The sequence below is a fragment of the Doryrhamphus excisus genome, linkage group LG6 (assembly GCF_037039965.1).
Source record: "Doryrhamphus excisus strain RoL-2023G ecotype Guam linkage group LG6, RoL_Dexc_Guam_v1.1, whole genome shotgun sequence".
Taxonomy (NCBI): domain Eukaryota; kingdom Metazoa; phylum Chordata; class Actinopteri; order Syngnathiformes; family Syngnathidae; genus Doryrhamphus; species Doryrhamphus excisus.
The window spans coordinates 10,498,007-10,517,784 of NC_136362.1; the positions used below are offsets into that span (position 1 = coordinate 10,498,007).

Sequence of the window (19,778 nt, forward strand, 5' to 3'; positions counted from 1 at the left end):
TTTTTTGGGGGATTTTCATGTATATGAACTTAAGTAGACATTTACCGCTATCATGCTAGGTGTTAGCATGCTAACATTAGCATAGTAGCATTTTAACATTGTAACATGAGCATACTAGCATTTTTTTAGATTTTCATGAATATGAACTTAAGTAGACATTTACCGCTATCATGCTAGGTGTTAGCATGTTAACATTAGCATAGTAGCATTTTAACATTGTAACATGAGCATACTAGCATTTTTTTTGCATTTTGCATTTTTTTTAGCATGCTAACAATTATACTGAGATTTTTAGCATTTTCAGATATAGGCACTTAAACACTTTTGTGCTATTATGCTTGGTGTTAGCAGGCTAACGTTAGCATGTTAACATTATTTTGCTCATTCAAACCCTTCCATGGTATGTTTTCATGGTCAAAGAGTCTGAATAAGTATATAAAATAAATGTAGGAGTTAATATTTATGAGGTAAATCACAATATGAGGGGAACTGCGACATTTGGTGGAGGTCTGTGCTCGCCGAGTGCTTTTCTAGTTAGGTTATTTTTCATTATGTATCTGTAATGTACTAGTCAAATAAAGACAAAGATGAAATTAATCACTGTAGGCAAATGAGGAGCCAGTAATGTATTGATAGTCAAACACATACCAGCTATGAAGGACAAACAGCAAGCCCATTTACAAATGGATATACCCAGAGAGGTAATTAATGGTGCAGTCAAAGTGACATGATGACAAACAGTGACCACACAGCACATAACAATGGAGCACATAACAGTGGACACTAAGTGACAAAACAGCAACGACTGTATGGCAAAGGCATGTGGTCAAACGTCCATCTGTAAAAATAAATCAAGATTGAAGAAATAGATGAGGTCTGCCAAAGGGAACGAGAGCACGGCATATTTGCATAGCCTTTGTTTAGCAAAAAACACGACTTCATGCAAAGAATTTTAGAACCCCTCCAAGGTCATGCTGCTGGTGAAAGTGAGATATTGTTAGTCAAAATGATTTACAACGACGGCGTGAAGTAAATCACTTTTTTTATGGGGGTGTATTGATGCTATTTTGTAATTTGACACAAATACTGCCACAAATGTCAGGGAAATGGGAAATTATGGATGTCCCTTTGCTGCGTTTTTCAGTTTGTCCACTTGATAAATGTCCTGCTCGGCAAGCAACACCGCTTGAATACAAACTCAAACTCTCAACAAACTCTTTTCTGGACTTGAGTGGCATAATGTATGTACTATATACAACAAAGTCAGTAAAGTTCATAGTAAAGTTAATTCAGCTTAAGGACCACAAATCACTCCCCTTGTAGTTCAGGTGTGCCTCAAGGCTCTATCCTGGGGGCCCTCCTTTTCATCATCTACCTTCTCCCTCTCTACAATATTTCCCATAAATACAATATCCAGTGTCATTCAGTGACATTCAGCTCTCTTTCTCAAGCAAACCAAATTTGATCCTCCCGTGTAATATTACATTATTAAAAATCACAACTTTTTTTTTAAAACTTTATCCTTGAAATATAATGACTTTTTTCTCTTAAATTTAAGACTTTTTTTCTCGTAAATATACAACTTTTTTTTCCCGTAAATTTGCTACTTTATTCTTGAAAGATAATGACTGCTTGTCATACATTTGACTATTTACTACTTTTTTCAATGTTGTAAATTTATGATTTTTTTCCTGATAAATATGTTTTTTTCTTGTAAATTTACAACTATTTTGGTAGTAAATTTACAACTTCATTCTCATAAATGTATGACTTTTCTCGTGAATTTACAACTTCATTGTCATGAGATTATGACAGCTTTTTCTTATGAACTTATGACTTTATTTTCGTAAATGTGCAACTTTTCTCGTAAATATACAACTTCATTGAAATAAATGTATGACTTTTTTCATAAATGTAAGACTTTATTCTCACATTATTACGACTTTTATTACGACGTAAATTTACAATGTCATTCTTGTTCATTTATGACTTTTCTCAAAAATGTACTTTATTCCCGTAATAATTCTTCTTTTCCTGTAAATGCACAACTTTGTTCTCAGAAAATGTTCTCAGAAATTAACAACTTTTCCTGTTAATTTACAACTATTCTCGTGAATGTACGACACTTCTCATTTATTTACAACTTTATTCTTGTAAATGTATGACTTTACTACCATAATATTATGACTTTTTCGTTGTAAATGTACGACTTTATGCATGCAATATTACGGCTTTTCTTGTACATTTCTGACTTTCTTCTCATAAATTTACTACTTTTTTTGTAATATTACAAACTTTTTTCATGTCAATTTATAACTTTTTTTCCCACAATATTACATTGTTTTTTTAATCATAAATCAAGGACTTTTTTGGGTATATTTACAACTTTATTCTCAAAATCTCTATTTTTTCACCCCCCCACTGTGGCCCTGATACTCCATCATACACACCTGTGTTTACTCTATAGCAAAAAATAAAAGCTACTTTCATACATTTATGATTGTATTTAGTTGTGCAATGGCTAACATGTAACAGTAAAAATGAAAAGACATTAAAAGTACATAAGGTGGCAACATAAAGAAATACAAAGTCCAATTAAAACAGTGATGAGCGGGCTTGAGCACCCCGGCGCGCTCGGGGGTACGCGCGAGTCGGGTGCACGGGCGCATGGACATGCCGTACAAAAACCGTGGTGATCGGATAAGTCGTAAGAGAGTTACAGCACTTACAATTTTCTGCCAGGAAGGGGGCGCCACCGGTGGCAAGGCGGATTTTTATTGCAATAAAAACCGGCATAAAAAAATTTGCGACGATTGGACCTTGCCAGAAATGCCAGAGTTTGAATTTTGTGATTTTTGACAAAAAACGTAAGGGGGGGGGGGGGGGGGGGGGGTTCACCGCTTTTTTCATTTTTTTTCAACTTGCTTCTAATGCACTTTTCTGGTCAAAAACACAGTGGAAACCTCACACACACTCAACAGGGGCCCCAGAAGCACCCAAAAATGGCATAAAATGCCGTCGGAAGAATAATAACAAGAAGAAGAAACATTACGATTACAATAGGGCTTTCGCACTGTCAGTGCTCGAGCCCTAATAAGCCCAAGAATGATTGTATCTTAGTCAAGATGTCAAGATCTATAGTATCAAAATAAATAAAAAAAAATGCTAACATAAACTAACCCTAACCCTAACATTTGGAGTTTGGACGTATAGCTGTGTTATAAAACACATCCTTGAATAAGAATTGTACACATTTCATGATTAAAATACAGTATTAGCATTGATCAGAGCACAAGCACAATTTAAGTAATAATATTCAAAACATCGCTGAGATGAACATCAGATTTGCCTGAGGCGTAAAAAACAATTCCTTCATAGAAAACACAAAAGTAGAAATTATCGACAATCAACTAATGAGATACTTCCTCAACTTTGGTGAAAATATCTCGGCCGCTCGTCATTCAACTTTTCAACTCTTCCAGTTGCAGGCCCGCCAGCGAGCCGATGGCCTGCAGCTCTGCACAAAACCTCTCGCTCAGATCTTTATTTTCCTGCAGGAAGCCATCCAGCATCTTCAGCTGCTCCGTGTCCTGAGGAGGAAAAGGGAGCGGTTGAAAGAGTGAAATATTCATACACCACTTTTTATATAGGAGCGTATGAAAAGTATTAACACAGTAACACGACGCCTCGTTATAGGCGTATAAGATGTGTAAGTGTTACAGGTTGTCAGCAAAGTACTTGTACTTGCATGATCACAGCGTGTATAAAACATTGTTTGAGTTTTCTTGAGAGGGCTTCCAATGACGGGCATTGTTAGCTAGCTCATATTGACTCGTTTTCTGCCTGTTATAATGGACAAAAAAAGGGAAAGGAATATGTAGACGGTAGATGGATGGATGGATGGATGGATACTAGATGGATGGATGGATGGATACTAGATGGATGGATAGATAGATACTGGATGGATGGATGGATGGATGGATGGATGGATGGATACTAGATGGATGGATGGATAGTTACTAGATGGATGATAGATACTAGATGGATGATAGATACTAGATGGATGATAGATACTAGATGGATGATAGATAGATACTAGATGGATGGATGGATAGTTACTAGATGGATGATAGATACTAGATGGATGATAGATACTAGATGGATGATAGATAGATACTAGATGGATGGATGGATGGATGGATACTAGATGGATGGATGGATACTAGATGGATGGATAGATAGATACTAGATGGATGGATGGATGGATACTAGATGGATGGATGGATAGTTACTAGATGGATGATAGATACTAGATGGATGATAGATACTAGATGGATGATAGATACTAGATGGATGGATGGATGGATGGATACTAGATGGATGGATAGATGGATGGATACTAGATGGATGGATGGATAGTTACTAGATGGATGATAGATACTAGATGGATGGACGGATGGGCACTAGATGGATGGATAGATAGATACTAGATGGGTGGATGGATGGATACTAGATGGATGGATGGATGGATAGAAACTAGATAGATAGATGCATAGATACTAGATAGATAGATGCATGGATGGATAGATGGATGGATAGATACTCGATGGATGGATAGATAGATGCATAGATACTGGATGGATGGATAGATGGATACTAGATGGATGATAGATACTAGATGGATGATAGATACTAGATGGATGATAGATACTAGATGGATGGACGGATGGGCACTAGATGGATGGATAGATAGATACTAGATGGATCGACGGATGGGCACTAGATGGATGGATAGATAGATACTAGATGGATGGATAGATAGATACTAGATGGGTGGATGGATGGATACTAGATGGATGGATGGATGGATAGAAACTAGATAGATAGATGCATAGATACTAGATAGATAGATGCATGGATGGATAGATGGATGGATAGATACTCGATGGATGGATAGATAGATGCATAGATACTGGATGGATGGATAGATCGATAGATGCATAGATAGATCGATAGATAGATAGATAGATAGATAGATAGATAGATAGATAGATAGATAGATAGATAGATAGATAGATAGATAGATAGATAGATAGATAGATAGATAGATAGATAGATAGATAGATAGATAGATAGATGGATGGATAGATGGATGGATAGATGGATGGATACCCGATAGATGGATAGATACTAGATAGATGGATGGATAGATAGATGCATAGATACTGGATGGTTAATAGATGGATGGATAGATATAGATGGATGGGTAGACAGATCGATAGATGCATAGATAGATAGACTTCCTTTATTGTCATTGCACGTGGCTCCCGTGTAATAATAAATAATAATATTGTGGGGAATAAATAGATGACATCAAATATGAACAACAATGTACAGCGTAAACAGTCATTTGTACAAATAATTGTAATTATTTTGAATAAATAATAATAATTTAAAGTCAAGTTCAAGTATTAGTTCAACCATATCTTTGTAAACTGTTGTCGTTTGCTGTCGTGAAAAATACACAAAATATCTTATATTGTGATTTGTATTAACTATTGGAACCAAAATATATATCATTATATTCATAAAGAGTGCAAAAGATGTATAAGTGAATTTTCTCACCATTGTTGGTTCTTCAGCGGTGTGCCGCAACTCCCGCAGCCTCTCCTGCAGCAAGTCAGCCTCCCATTGGCTGATGAGGTCAAGGCTGATATCGGGTTTGCTCACAGAATCAGAAACCAATGCACCCATGTCAGGAGAATCCTCGGCGTGCAAGCCGGTCGCAAATATTAACAAGTCAACAGCCAACATCTCAAATAAACAAACAAAAAAAAAAACATGCCAAATGTGGTGCACCAAAAAATAAATAAATAAAAAAAGACATCCTTACCTGATTTATTTTTTCTTCAGCTGGTGTCATGCAGGGTACGTGGCTGAACATTTGCAGGAAACGCTTCATGGCAACTTTGAAGTTTTTCATCCACTGATCCGTCACACCCAGGTTGCCGGAATGCATCAACTCATTCCTGCATTTGATCAGCTGTAACAAACGTGCACAATTTGTACCAACTGTCACGTTTGGGCTTTGGTCAGCTACCTGAACCACGACCTGGAGACTGGAGAGCTACCTGGGAGAGGTACTCACTATTATTATACAGTGGTGTGAAAAAGTGTTCCTGATTTCTTCATTTTTTGCACGTTTGTCACAAAAAATATTAACTGAATATAAAGTGTTTTAAATTACAATTAAAAAAAACAATTCCAAACCTACATGGCCTTGTATGGAAAAGTGATCCCCTCCTTTATAACCTGCAAAAGGTTATAAAGCCATTTCTAAAGCTTTGGGACTCCAGCAAACCACAGTGAGAGCCATTATCCACAAATGGCAAAAACATTGAATAGCGGTTAGGGTTAGGGTTACCTTCCCAGGAATTTCCGGTCAACCAAAATGAGCATAACGACGACTCATCCAAGAGGTCACAAAAGACCCCACAACAACATCAAAAGGACTGTATGCCTCACTTGCCCCAGTTCATGATTCCACCATAAGAAAGACACCGGGCAAAAACGGTCTACATGGCAGAGTTCCAAGACCAAAACCACTGCTGAACAACCACAAAACATCTTGATGATCCCCAAGACCTTTGGGTAAAATACTTAAAAGGTAATAAACTAAGCCTATTCATATAATTTTATTTCATATTGTATGTTTCATATCTCAATCTTGTAAGTTCATGATTCAACAGAAGATTTTACAATGAACTAAGATTAATTCCAGTAATCTAGAATGGATGCTTGCTTACTTCTCTTACATACGTTGCCTTCACATTGACAGATGCAAACCAGTCACAGTAGTTGATGAGGTTGAGCAGAGCAGAAGGATCACACATCTCCGCTGTCACATGCACCTGACCTCGTGGCATATAGGCCTGAAGAAAGAAACAATAAATACATCGTTAAATACATTTTGAACATTTCCATCAAATGTCTATGTGTGTGTGTGTGTGTGTGTGTGTGTGTGTAGACCTTAGCCACCTCCCAGTGGTCATTCCTCCATGAAGATGGTGTACAGTTGCCCCAGTAGAGAGTGGAATGACGTTGTATGTGATGCTTCAGGATCTCAGACTTCCACTCTAAACACAGGCGGCACGCCTGGGAGAGCTGCACACAATCATTACATATTATATAATTACTGTATATAAACACACCAATCAGTGTTGAAGGCACAGCAGGGGTGGCTTAACTTCCCCCAGCACGTGGGCTATGTTGATATTCTTCACCATACAGTCAACTATTATAATGTATTTGTAAACAAACCCCTTAAAACATAACATAATTGAGATTCATTTAGATTTGTCAGTCTGGAAAAAGTCATTTCTAGAGCCTTGGAACTCCAGCAAAACACAGTGAGAGCCATTATTCACAAATGGTGAAAACATGGAACAATGGTGAACCTTCCCAGGAGTGGTTGGCCAAACAAAATGACCCCAAGAGCGCCGCTACGACTTATCAAAGAGGTCACAAAAGACCCCACAACAACATCCAAAGATCTGCAGGCTTCACCGGCCTCAGTTAAGGTCAGTGTGTCAATGTTTCCCTGAGGGAATCCCAAATGTTTTAAATTACAATAAAAAAACAAACAATTCCAAACCTACATGGCCTTGTATGTAAAAGTGAGCCCCTCCTTTATAACCTTTCTAAAGCTTTGGGACTCCAGCAAACCACAGTGAGAGCCATTATCCACAAATGGCGAAAACATTGAACAGCGGTGAACCTTCCCAGGAATTTCCGGTCAACCAAAATTACCCTAAGAGCGTAGCGACGACTCAACAAAGAGGTCACAAAAGGCCCCCGCAACAACATCCAAAGAACTGAAAGCCTCACTAGTTAAAGCTAGAGTGTTAAACGATGTCAATTTTTCTGATAATGAGGTTTCCGCATTTGGAAGTGAGTATTGGATGGCGTTGAATGCTCGGTTTTAGAGAGTTTTTTTGCAATCCAGACCTCTTAATATGGGCATGCCCAGACATGCTGTAGGCCTGCCCTCCCCTCAGCGTTGCTTCGCTCTGTTTACGGTATTAGCAATGGCTTCCAGGAAATGTTTCCCGGCCAGCAAGACAAACATATTTTCATTCGTCATTGGCATTTCAAACAGGAAGCCTGACGCCTTTCCAACATTACTTGGTGGTATCAAGCTGTAGCTAGCAGTACTAGCTGTGTTTGTTTTCTTTAATGAACAAAAGCTATTGTTTTTCTGTTCTTGATAATTCACTTATATCTGTATAAGACCAATTCACATCGTGTTGCCAAACCTCAATATTCCTGGGATGACATGAGTTTTGACAGTGTTCCCGAAGACGAGGCTTTTCACGGAGCAAACCTCCGTGAAAAGCTCGCATCTGCTCATCGATGAAAGGAAGGATGGCGTCCTTTAGGATGTACAAACACTGGCCTGCTTTCAGCCAGTTTGTGTACTCTCTCTTGTTCAGACGCACGGCTAGATCCTCATTCATTGTGTCCGCTCAGATCCTTAAATCGAAACCAAGATAGTTGGAAGAACTTCTACAGGGAAAAGCTCCGCCCTCCTCCCCCCGCCCGTCCTGCAGTTATTCATATTTGCCACTAGAGGGCAGCATCGGGAAGGCGAATTCAGACACTCTTTGGCCACTACATTAAGTACACTTGGACAATCCATCTGCTACTCACAACAGTCAAAATTTGCATTTAATAATAGGGGAATATTTTCCAAAATAAAGAGAAATTTGAGTAAATGAAGGAAAGTCAGGTCTTCCACAAAAATAAAGATGAAATTTTAAGCAAGTAGTCATAATTCATTCATTTCCTACCGCTTTTCCTCACGAGGGTCGCGGGGAGTGCTGGAGCCTATCCCAGCTGTCTTCGGGCTAGAGGCGGGGTACACCCTGGACTGGTCGCCAGCCAATCACAGGGCACATATAGACAAACAACCATTCACACTCACATTCATACCTATGGACAATTTGGAGTCGCTAATTAACCTAGCATGTTTTTGGAATGTGGGAGGAAACCCACGCATGCATGGGGAGAACATGCAAACTCCACACAGAGATGGCCGAGGGTGGAACTGAACCCTGGTCTCCTAGCTGTGAGGTCTGCACACTAACCACTAGATCACCGTGCCGCCCCCAAGTAGTCATAATGATATGAGAAAAGTTAATTCATTCATTTTCTACCGCCTATCCTCACGAGGGTCGCGATAAGCTGATAAGCTAAAAATGTAAATGGCATGATATCAAAAACATGTTTTTTGAGGAATACCTTGAATATGAAATGATAAAAAATTTTCATTACGAAGGTTTTTCAAGAAAACAACCTGACCGGGTCATTTTTGACCCACTTACGCATCTAAGGGGTAAAAAGGCTGGAAAAGCCTCCAATGTGGCTGAATGACAACAATTCTGCAAAATACCTCCACAGCGCTGTAAGAGACTCATTGGAAGTTACAGGATCCTTTAATTGTTAGTATGTGGCCGTTTTGGGCAACCCTGAGCTAGTAGGTACTAGCATGACACCCACAGTCTGTAAAATAACAATAATAAGACAATAATTTTCCCCCATGCTGCTCAAATGAAGTGGAAAAAAACAAACAGTATCGAGAGGGCTGAATTCTGAACAGGCTGACATAGTGCACCATAAAGCCAGGAATAAAACAGCCTGGAATGGAGACCATTTAGGATTGTGATCCCTTAACCCAGTGGAGTTGTGAGAGCATCCCTTTTATGAGAGGTGGCGTCCCCAAGCTGCTACATCTGCTGCGAGGAACAGGGATGAAAACCTCAGAAGAGCCAGCAGCTGTATGCATTGATTGGCTGTTGGAAAGATTCATCTGGGATAGGATGGACTTTCTGACAGTTACCATGCGGCGTGTAGCAACAAAAAGTCTTGTGGACAATGTTGTTTTTCCGAGTCTGGGCAGTATCGTATGTGCGCACGTGTGTGTTAAGAGTTCAGATGCCAGCTATCGATTTTTCTTCCCTTTTATGGTTTATTTGTATCTCGGCGGCGGATAACTGACCAAAACACACTGGAGGCATTTCAGGCCTATTGCTGCAGCTTCACAGTAAAACATTGTTTGTAATGTTTGCAATTGTCACCTGAATCATATAAAAATATATATATATATGTAACAATAAAAGAAATTGAACCTAAAGTGGTACAATATGGAGTTGAAAAGGGTGATGATAACCATTGAACCAGAAATGGCACCGCCTGAGTGAAATGGCCTCCAATTTTTGCAACGTAAAATATTTTTATAGTTACAGCATAATAAACTAAATCTAAATCAGTTTTTAAATATTATTAGAAGGCTCTAGGCATGACATAACACCCCTACAGTGATTTTAATATTTGTATTCCCCAATATAAAAGACATAATAACAGAAAATAATACTGGATGTGTTCGGGATCATTGTGAGATAATTCATAACCTGTTGTAGTAGCGATTGGGTCTGGTGCTTGTGTGTCTCATCCAACATTAGAAGAATACTACATATCGTTAACGCTATGTTACTAAAATGACATTATTTTTCGTCATAACATTACAAGTTGTTCTCAGTAAAGATTGTCTCTTTTGGTCCGTTGGTCTAAAAAACGACATTTTCTCTTAATATTTCCACTTTATTTTAATAAAATTACAGCAGTTTTTTCCCCCATTTCCAGTTTTTTATTTAAACTATCTTTTTGAAATTATGACTTTTTCCTCCCAATAATTTTTTTATTTAATCTTGTAACATTGCAACTTTTTCCACAACCTAATTTTCCAAAAATTACAACTGTATTTTTTGTTTTATTTTTTTCTCATACTATAAAAAAATATATAAAAAATTTCAAATTTATGCTACAAAAATTCCATTGTTTTTCCTCATAATATTTCCAAATTATTTTCATTAAATTAATTACAACTTTCTTCTCTTAATATTTTGACTTTACTCTAGTGAGATGGTAGAGAAATTGCAAAATTAAAGTAATACAAATCAGGAAGTTACTATATAAACAGTACACTAGTGACAGCAGTGTACATGCTGATCAAGCCACACATTTATTGCACAGTTATTGCACGGTTATTGTAAAGGGTTTTTTGGAGCATTTTTTTATGGACTCCTATGAAGATACCTCTCCTTCACACACTTGAAAAATGCAGATTTTCAATTTTTGCAGTTTTTATTCTTTTTATTAAATTATATTTTTAGCATGTGCTTCAGGCTAATAAAAATGGTCACGGGCCGCACTTTGAACACTGCTGGTCTAAACAAACTCATACAGTACACAGAAGATGTGGCGGACATATAAAATATCTAGCATTCAATAATCTGCATCCTTAATGATGATTAAATTGGTGTCACTTCCATTGTGATGGCTTTCCTTTTCATTGGCGCACAATAAAGCCCAAAAAGTGAACTAACAAGCGATGTTATTCCTTTTTGGTGAAGCTGCACACAGGTCATACGTTGTATTCTTCTCATGCTCTAACTCGTTCTCGAGCGACTCTGGTGTTGATTAGGTTAATTGAACATGTTAGCATTGTCGCCGAGTGCAAAATGTGCTGATGTTAGCAACTCGCTCGAAACACCACTGTGCCTGGGAGCTAGGCGGAGAAACCTGCAGTGGATGGTGCCAGCGTGTTTATGCCTATGATACACACACATAAGGCCGGGGCGCTGACCTTGGCGAGCTGCTGTAATATGCAATCCTTTTTTTTTTTTCCCCAAGGTAAGTGGCCAGAAATGCAAGGTAAACATGGGGCCTGCAAATATTTCATTACTCCGGGGTATGAATTTGAATCTTGAGTGTTTGTGCTTTGTTGGCTCTTTGATTGATTGCCTTGTGCCGGGGATAAACCGGTGACCCTGAAACGTTGGAATGACACGCCAAAGAAAGGTAACGGCGACTGATGACGGTGACAGGATGCACGGCTATAAACACGTTAAATTAGGCAAGTGAAAAAGACATTTGTGTTATATCAAATAATTTCAACTGTACATGAAAATTTAATGAGTCTTTTAGGATGTACCGGGGAAAAACAAATACTCCTCTATCTTTGTAATTGGATCTCGATGGATTTGAAGATAGTTGAAGTAGATTACATGCCTCAGAGTGTGTTTATGTGAATCACTCAGTGTGTATGCATATGAGGACCCCGTTCAGGGGATGCAGTACTGGAAGGTAGGGTGTGTGTAACTTATAAGCATTGTGTGCATATATTACACAGTGTGTGTGTGTGTGTGTGTGTGCCCAGCAGTCCCACCATCGCAGCAGGGTGTTTCTTAAGCAGAGGAGATCAAAGACACATTAGTATTCTGAAATAAATCACATTGCTCAGTCCCCAAACACACGCACACACTCCCCACCCCCCACCCCCCCACCATTCCGCCTTTCAAAAGACACCGCCACCCCACCCGTTTCCTCCACCCCCCCCTCCTCCCTCCCTCCTTCCCAAGGCCCCAAGCGGCCGTCAGAGCTATCTACTTACTGGCTGGGAATCCTTTGTTGCATCCTTTCAGTTTTCTCACGTTCCAACGTGAGCCCCCGTCTCGTCCCGCCATCTGCAAACAAGCAAACAAAAAACGCTTTGTCAGAGGAAACTCTGTTGTTCACTGGTAGAAAAATTCACAAATCTGTTTTTTGACAGAAACGAAGAACGGAAGAAAAACGCTTGTTTTTCTCATCCTCTCTCCGATTCGGATGATGTTAACCAGGGGTGTCCAAACTTTTTCCAATGAGGGCTACATATTGATCAAGGAAAAGATGCTAAAGCCACTTTGATATTTTGTAAATATGGCAGAACAGGGGTCAGAAGCCTTTTTGGCTAGGAAAGCCATGAAAGCCAATTTTTAACCAGAAAAAAAATATATATTTTTTTTACATTTATGCTGTCTTTTCATTATCTTCTTTCATTTACTTCTCGTAGTTACAATTTTATTGCCATAATATTTTGACTTTATTATGGTATTTTTTGGAAAAATAATTTTCATTCTGTGATTTATAACTTAAACGTTTTAACTTTATGCCACTAAAATGACATTATTTTTTTCTTTTAATATTATGACATTATTCTCCGGAAAATTATAATTTTTCTGATTAGATTACACTTTTTTTTCTTAATATTTTGACTTTATTTCCTATTTCTCTTCATATTTTTTCTCTTAATATTTTGACTTTATATCCTATTTCTTGTACATTTACTTCTCGTAGTTATAATTTTATTGCCATACTATTTTGACTTTATTATGGTATTTTTTGGCAACCTAATTTTCATTCTGTGATTTATAACTTAAACGTTTTAATTTTTTTATTTTAATATTATGACATTATTCTCAGAAAATTATTTTTCTTATTAGATTACACTTTTTTTCTCTTAATATTTTGACTTTATTTCCTATTTCTTGTACATTTACTTCTCGTAGTTACAATTTTATTGCCATCATATTTTGACTTTATTATGGTATTTTTTTGGTAACCTAATTTTCATTATGTGATTTATAACTTAAACATTTCAACTTTATACTACTAAAATTATTTTTTATTTTAATATTATGACATTATTCTCAGAAAATTCTACTTTTTCTCATTACATTTTTCTTTTTTTCTCTTAATATTTTGACTTTATTCTTAAATTATAATATCTTATAATATAGTCGGATGCCTCTGATCTAAAAAAAATCTAAACTTCACAACTTCAGCCGCACCTCCCTTTAGTGTTTTGGCGATCAGAGGGTGGAGGAAATGATTGACATTTGGTTAGAGCTCGTCTCGGCCCCTAGAATTCGAATGAGAAGAACATGCATGCCCCGATAGCATGCTGACAGTTGCAATATCTGTGAGATTCCATGCCTCTTTGTGCTTAATTGTCCTTGTGTGGGTATTTGCATGTGTGTGCGCATCCAGGCACGTGTGTAGGGTGGCTAAGTTTGGGATAATGTGTTCATGCATGTACTTATTATGTGCCTGCGTGTTTGCGTGCGTGACTGCCTTGTGTGTATGTGTGTGTGTGTGTGTGTGTGTGTGTGTGTGTGTGTGTGTGCGTGTCATTTTGATAGCCACCCACATGAATATGTAGATCAGTTTTAGGGAGCGTATGTGCTCAGCATTAAAGCCCACTCTCCACTGCTGACCCAATTTCACAGTGCACTGTGTGTGTGCGTGCACTTATCAGTGCAAGCTAGGAAAAATTGTGCGGTTAAGACGGAGGCGTTTGAGTGGGTGTTTATGTTTGTGAGGTGGCCTATGAGTGTTTGTTGTGTTTAGAAGGCAAAAAAAAGAAAAAAAAACATGTAATAATGCTCGCCCACCAAACACGTCACAGTTTAATACATATACAAAATTCACACAACGAATTTTTGGAATGTTAATAATGCCACATAACCTGAACGTGAACATTCAGTGCATCAATTTTCTACTTATAATCCCGTGTGGGTAAAACAATACATACTCTGTTTACATTTTTACTGTGGCCAATCTAAACATTTTGTAAATTGAATGTGAAGAAAATTTGAGAGAAATAGGACTTTCGGAATTCAGCTCAAGATTTTTTTGTTTCCAAGCTCCCAGCATGCCTTGCGGCACAACCACAGTCGAATCTTGGTTAGCATCTTTTTTGGTTAACGCAGACCATTTACAACAACATTTTGCATCTCTTTGCGATACAAATATAACATGTGTTAAAAACCAATTTGATCTTTCAAAAGACAACCCCTTCCGTACTGGTTTTGTATGATTTTGACTTATCAAGGCATTTTGTTCTATGGCTATATAAACATGGAACCTACCAAAAGAAAGATTAGACTTGATTAGGAAAGATTAGGTGCTTCTACCTTTTTCTGTTCTTTAGTAACCAGCAGTAGAACGCAGGTAAGTTTCAGGAAAATTTCAGTTCCCGACTAAAAAAGGGTGAAAAGACAGTTAAGATATATTTCATAATTTTCAGTTTGACACAAATATTTTTTGCTCTTGGTACAACTGAAATATCTAAACAACTATACTGACACAAACAACACAAAAGGGATTGTTTACATCTTTACAACTATTAATTTACATCTATTAACAATTTTCAATGTGTGTGTTGCATGTGTTAAAATTTCCCTACCATGCTTAACTTTCTGCACGCTACACACCTCCACGCTCTTTCACTTCCTCCTTCCTATCATGTGTCATTTATCTGTTCTCAATGCATTTCTGCCACCTTGTGGCCATTTTGATGGCTTTAAATTGACCTGAAGTGAAAAGCATAAGTGGAGAAAACAAACAAAAAACAAACGTAAAAGACATACTGTATAAATAGGTTGTTGGGATCGGGCGTTTGGGATTATAAAAATGTATAAATATGTCTTTGGTATCGAATCAGTCAATGTACTGTGTACTGTAGTTTTATCATCAAACGCCTTTGTTAGTAGTTTGCTACAACATGGAAAAAGGAACCCACAGTCATTTCCATCGCAGTTCGTTAACATTATTAGACATGAAATAACACCATCACGTCACCATTACTCCATTATTCTTTGTTTACATCCCATTGCTTAACTCTTATGCTACAGGAACGCAAGACGCTAGCTAGTGAGTTAGGGAGCTAACAAGTTAGTGAGCTACCATTAAGATAGGAGGGGAACCTTTTTTCCACTCTATGAGTTTATTCAGACATGCTGTGGCTGACTTTATACAGTGTTAAGGTAATGTATTTTAATTTACTATTTAAAATACAATTATTTTATATGTACTAATATTTGAGGTAATTGATGTTTTGTATCATTACTGCCACCTCGTGACCAGAATACTACATACCACTCAATATGTTTTGACTAATAATAGGCCATAGTCTACGACTAAACAACCATTTATAAATTAATTAATTTCTGAAAAAAACGTTATAGACTGAGGAAGCAATAAATGCGAAATTTGCGAAAGAGAGATGTGCTTTACCGCAGTCATCAATGGCGTCGTGGAGGGAAAAGTGGGACTGTACCAGGGCCTCAATCACGGGGATAAGTTTAGCTTTTGTAAAGTGTTGTAGTTTCTTTCTTTGCTATAAATATGTCAGTTGTAAAAAAGGACAGGCGGCATAAATGATAATAGAAAATAATAAACAATAACAAGGTTGATTTAATTAAATAAAGTGAGGCGGTCTGAAACTACCTCCGCCACCTAGCAAAAATGGTTTGCTCCACCTGTATAGGGCAGCCATTGTAACGTCGTCAAAGGTTTCCTTTATCGATTCACACACAGCGTCAGCATTTGAGAACAAGGTAATGTGAGAGGAAAAAGGAAAAAAAAATACACGTTTATCTGAGTAGAAGCGTCGAAGAAAGTTTAACTTTTTTTTAATCTCATAACGCCACTTAACCGTGGTGCGTTCAAGGACACCCGAAAAAGCTGGCTTCAACCCAATATGTGAAATGGAGGCCATCTCAACAACCCTTCATGTTGTCAAGTCAGCAGTGCCAGTCAGCAAGAAACCTGCAGTTCTCCAAAGCCGCCGCTAGATGGAGACATTGAGAAGCAGGAGTCTGCCCGAGCTAAGTTAATAACTCTGCTCTATTGTTCCCGCTTTTCATCCACAATCCTCCACCCTTCTTTTTCCTTGTGCCTTCCAGTCTGAACTCTCCCTCACGGACTTCAAAGGAAAGGAAGCAGTAAGGTGAATTAATTCGTCCCCATATTTCCATGCCTACATGTTGCAGCGGATATGCTTTTTAATTGCTTCTACTATATAGAAAACCTATTATTGTATCCTTTTACAAAAGGACGGCATGCGTGGAAACTATGCAAATGTGCCAGGAGCCCTCATGAAAGATTAAAATCAATTCATAAGCGAAAGCACCTTGAAAAAACAAGTTGCGGAAAAGGACACCGGCAAAGGCTTTAATAAAGCTCTGGCACTCAGTGCTTGCAAACCCTTGGCAGACGTTCCTCAGCATCTTTAACCCTCAACCCAGAAGGCCCCGTCGCGCTGAACTCTGTGAAATAGATCAATGGGAGGATTATGGCAGGACCAAGATGCCAGAGCAGCTCTTTGCTCAGGGAAGATTGAGAAGCTCGCCTTTGATCATGCGCTAGTGCATCTGAGAAGGCGCTGGTGCTGATGATAATGATGATGCCGAGGACCTTTGCAGAGCCCTGCTGGGACGGGGGGTGGGGGGGGGGGGGCACGCTCTCACTCTTAGTCTGATACCGCTTCCATAAAAAGGAGGCTGGAACGGGACAAACACATTTAGTCAGATGGATTAAATGTTTTTTTTTTTGTTTTTGTTTTTATCTGAAATGCAATGTTGCTGCTGCACAAGTGTGTGTGTGTTTGTGTGTGTGTGCTCCAGTTGTTCCTCCATCACATTAGATCCAGCTGAACACCTCTGTCCTCCTTCAAGGACAAACCCTCCCTGCCTCGCCTCCTCACGTCTCTGTCCCTCGGCTTCTCTCGCTGTCTCACTCTCGCTTACACACACACACACACACACACACTTTCATTCTGTGACAGGCCATAGTGCTCGGAGATGACTACTGACATTCTGGACAGTAAAACGCTTAAGGTGAAGTGTAAGATGTGTTGTGTTGTTTGTGGCAGTGCACTATATATAGCATTGTATTTAGTGGCTTTGTTTTTATTGACAACCCTATGCTTTGTCACAGCCTGATGGTGGTGATAATAGGATGAAAGGTCGATAATCTCTTAATTAGTGCTAAATGGGAATTAGATTAGGCTTTCGCTCATTTTCACAAACAGCTCCAGTTAACCAGATTAGCCCTGCATGGATTAAGTCTGGGATGAGGGATGGAGCAGCTGAGGTTGCCTTCGGGTCACAGTCTTGCTGACTTTTGTTGTTTTTTTTTAAGATAAGAAGCGGCATCTCAGTGTTGTGATATCAGGGGAGGGGCGGGGGGGGGGGGGCGTATTATTAGCATCGACTATTTTGCTGTTGTTTTTTTTTGTCTAAAGAACTTTCTTCTTTAATAATCTCTGTAAATTTTGACATGATTTCATATTTCAGTTCTATGCTACTGAGATGACATTATGGTTTATGGCATAATTATTTTATGTTAATGTGACATAATTATGTTATATAATTTGACACTATTTTCATATTGGTCCTTTATTCTTGGAACTTTCCCCCAATCAAATATTCCCAAAATTACAACTATACTTGTTTTTGATCGTTTTGATAATTTAAAATTTAAAATTTAAAATTTAAAATTTAAAATTTAAAATTTAAAATTTAAAATTTAAAATTTAAAATTTAAAATTTAAAAATTTAAAATTTAAAATTTAAAATTTAAAATTTAAAATTTAAAATTTAAAATTTAAAATTTAAAATTTAAAATTTAAAATTTAATTACAACTATACTCGTTTTTGATTGTTTCAAATAAAAAATAAAAAATAAAAAATAAAAAATAAAAAATAAAAAATAAAAAATAAAAAATAAAAAATAAAAAATAAAAAATAAAAAATAAAAAATTAAAAATTAAAAATTAAAAATAAAAAATTAAAAATTAAAAATTAAAAATTAAAAATTAAAAATTAAAAAAATATTATATTTAATTAAAGAATCAATTATAATTCAATTATTTTTCTTTAATATTTCGACTAATTATGTTATTTCTCCTCATAACATTACGATACTATTCTCATAAAATTACATTTTTTCACATTAGATTACAATTTAATTCTCATAATATTTTTGGGACTTTATTATTGTAAAATTGTTTTTTGTTTAGTTTTATTATTATTATTTTTTTTCAGATTGTGCCATGGTTTTCAAATGGCCACCAGGCTGCAAACTTGGATATAACTTAGAGTAATCAGTGTACAGCTTGCAAAGCAGGATAAATGACTGGCAACAGCAGTGAGCACAGCGCAGTGTTGAAATATATATATGTAGCACCGTCTTAATCTTGGACATGGACTTCACCCCCATTGATGACACCACTGGTGGAGCAGGTGGATGTCAGACACCTTCCTCTCCTCTTTCCGCTCGAGGAGCTCAATTGGATTCAGGTCTGGAGACATACTAGACCACTTGACCATCACCTTCACCTTCTTCAGCAAGACACTTGTCATCTTGGAGGCGTGCTTGGGCTCCTGATCATGTTAGAAACCTGCCACGCTGCCCAGTATCCCAAAAGAGGGGTTGACGCTCTGCTTTGCATTGTCACAGACCGTGTTGTAAATTCAATGAACCGTAGCTCCCAAGTGCCAGCTGCACTCACACTGCCACCACTGGTGGATGAACTATAGTCTACACTACATCCTACTTGGCATAAATTCCCATATCCCGGTCAGGTCTGGAAGCAATGAAGTGCGATAAACAAGGGATTATATGGCATTCAGAAGACGCATTGAAAGACACTGTGATATGTGGTATTCCACACTGGTCACTAAGTGTCAGTAATGTTACTTTGGTAGGACGATAGCCATCACAGGAAGTACTGTACTAATCAGGAAGTAAAAAAAAGGACAAAAACACCTACCACCAAGCATAATAAGTCTTTGTATAAGTGCTTACCTCTGAAAATGTAAAAAACGTTAGTATGCTAACACGCTCACAGGATAGCGCTAAGTGTCTGCTAAAGACCTTATTCATCAAAGTCGCAAATAATGCTACTATGATAATGTTAGCATTGCAGCAATGTTAACATGGTAATATTAGCATGCTAACAACTAGCATAATAATGCAAAGTGTTTGGATAAGTGTCTTCCGATGAAAAGGGCTAAAAATGCTACTAGGCTATAATTATTTTAGTATGCTAACAT

General features: G+C 37.6%; 1 protein-coding gene across 2 annotated transcripts; it reads right to left on the bottom strand.

Moving 5' to 3' along the window:
• Nucleotides 1–10: 10 nt before the first annotated feature.
• LOC131125641 (uncharacterized protein CXorf38 homolog) lies at nt 11–8,554 on the bottom strand. 2 transcript variants are annotated; one of them, XM_078791397.1, is made up of 6 exons: nt 8,316–8,554; nt 7,030–7,164; nt 6,807–6,932; nt 5,894–6,043; nt 5,626–5,766; nt 11–3,590 (listed from the first exon to the last, which is right to left on the bottom strand). In XM_078791397.1, the coding sequence occupies exons 1-6, from the start codon at nt 8,514–8,516 to the stop codon at nt 3,462–3,464; spliced, it is 882 nt and encodes a 293-aa protein (XP_078647523.1). In that variant the 5' UTR covers nt 8,517–8,554; the 3' UTR covers nt 11–3,461. The 2 variants fall into 2 exon arrangements, with proteins under 2 accessions (XP_078647523.1, XP_057923353.2); XM_058067370.2 differs by having other exon boundaries at nt 5,626–5,814.
• Nucleotides 8,555–19,778: the final 11,224 nt, after the last annotated feature.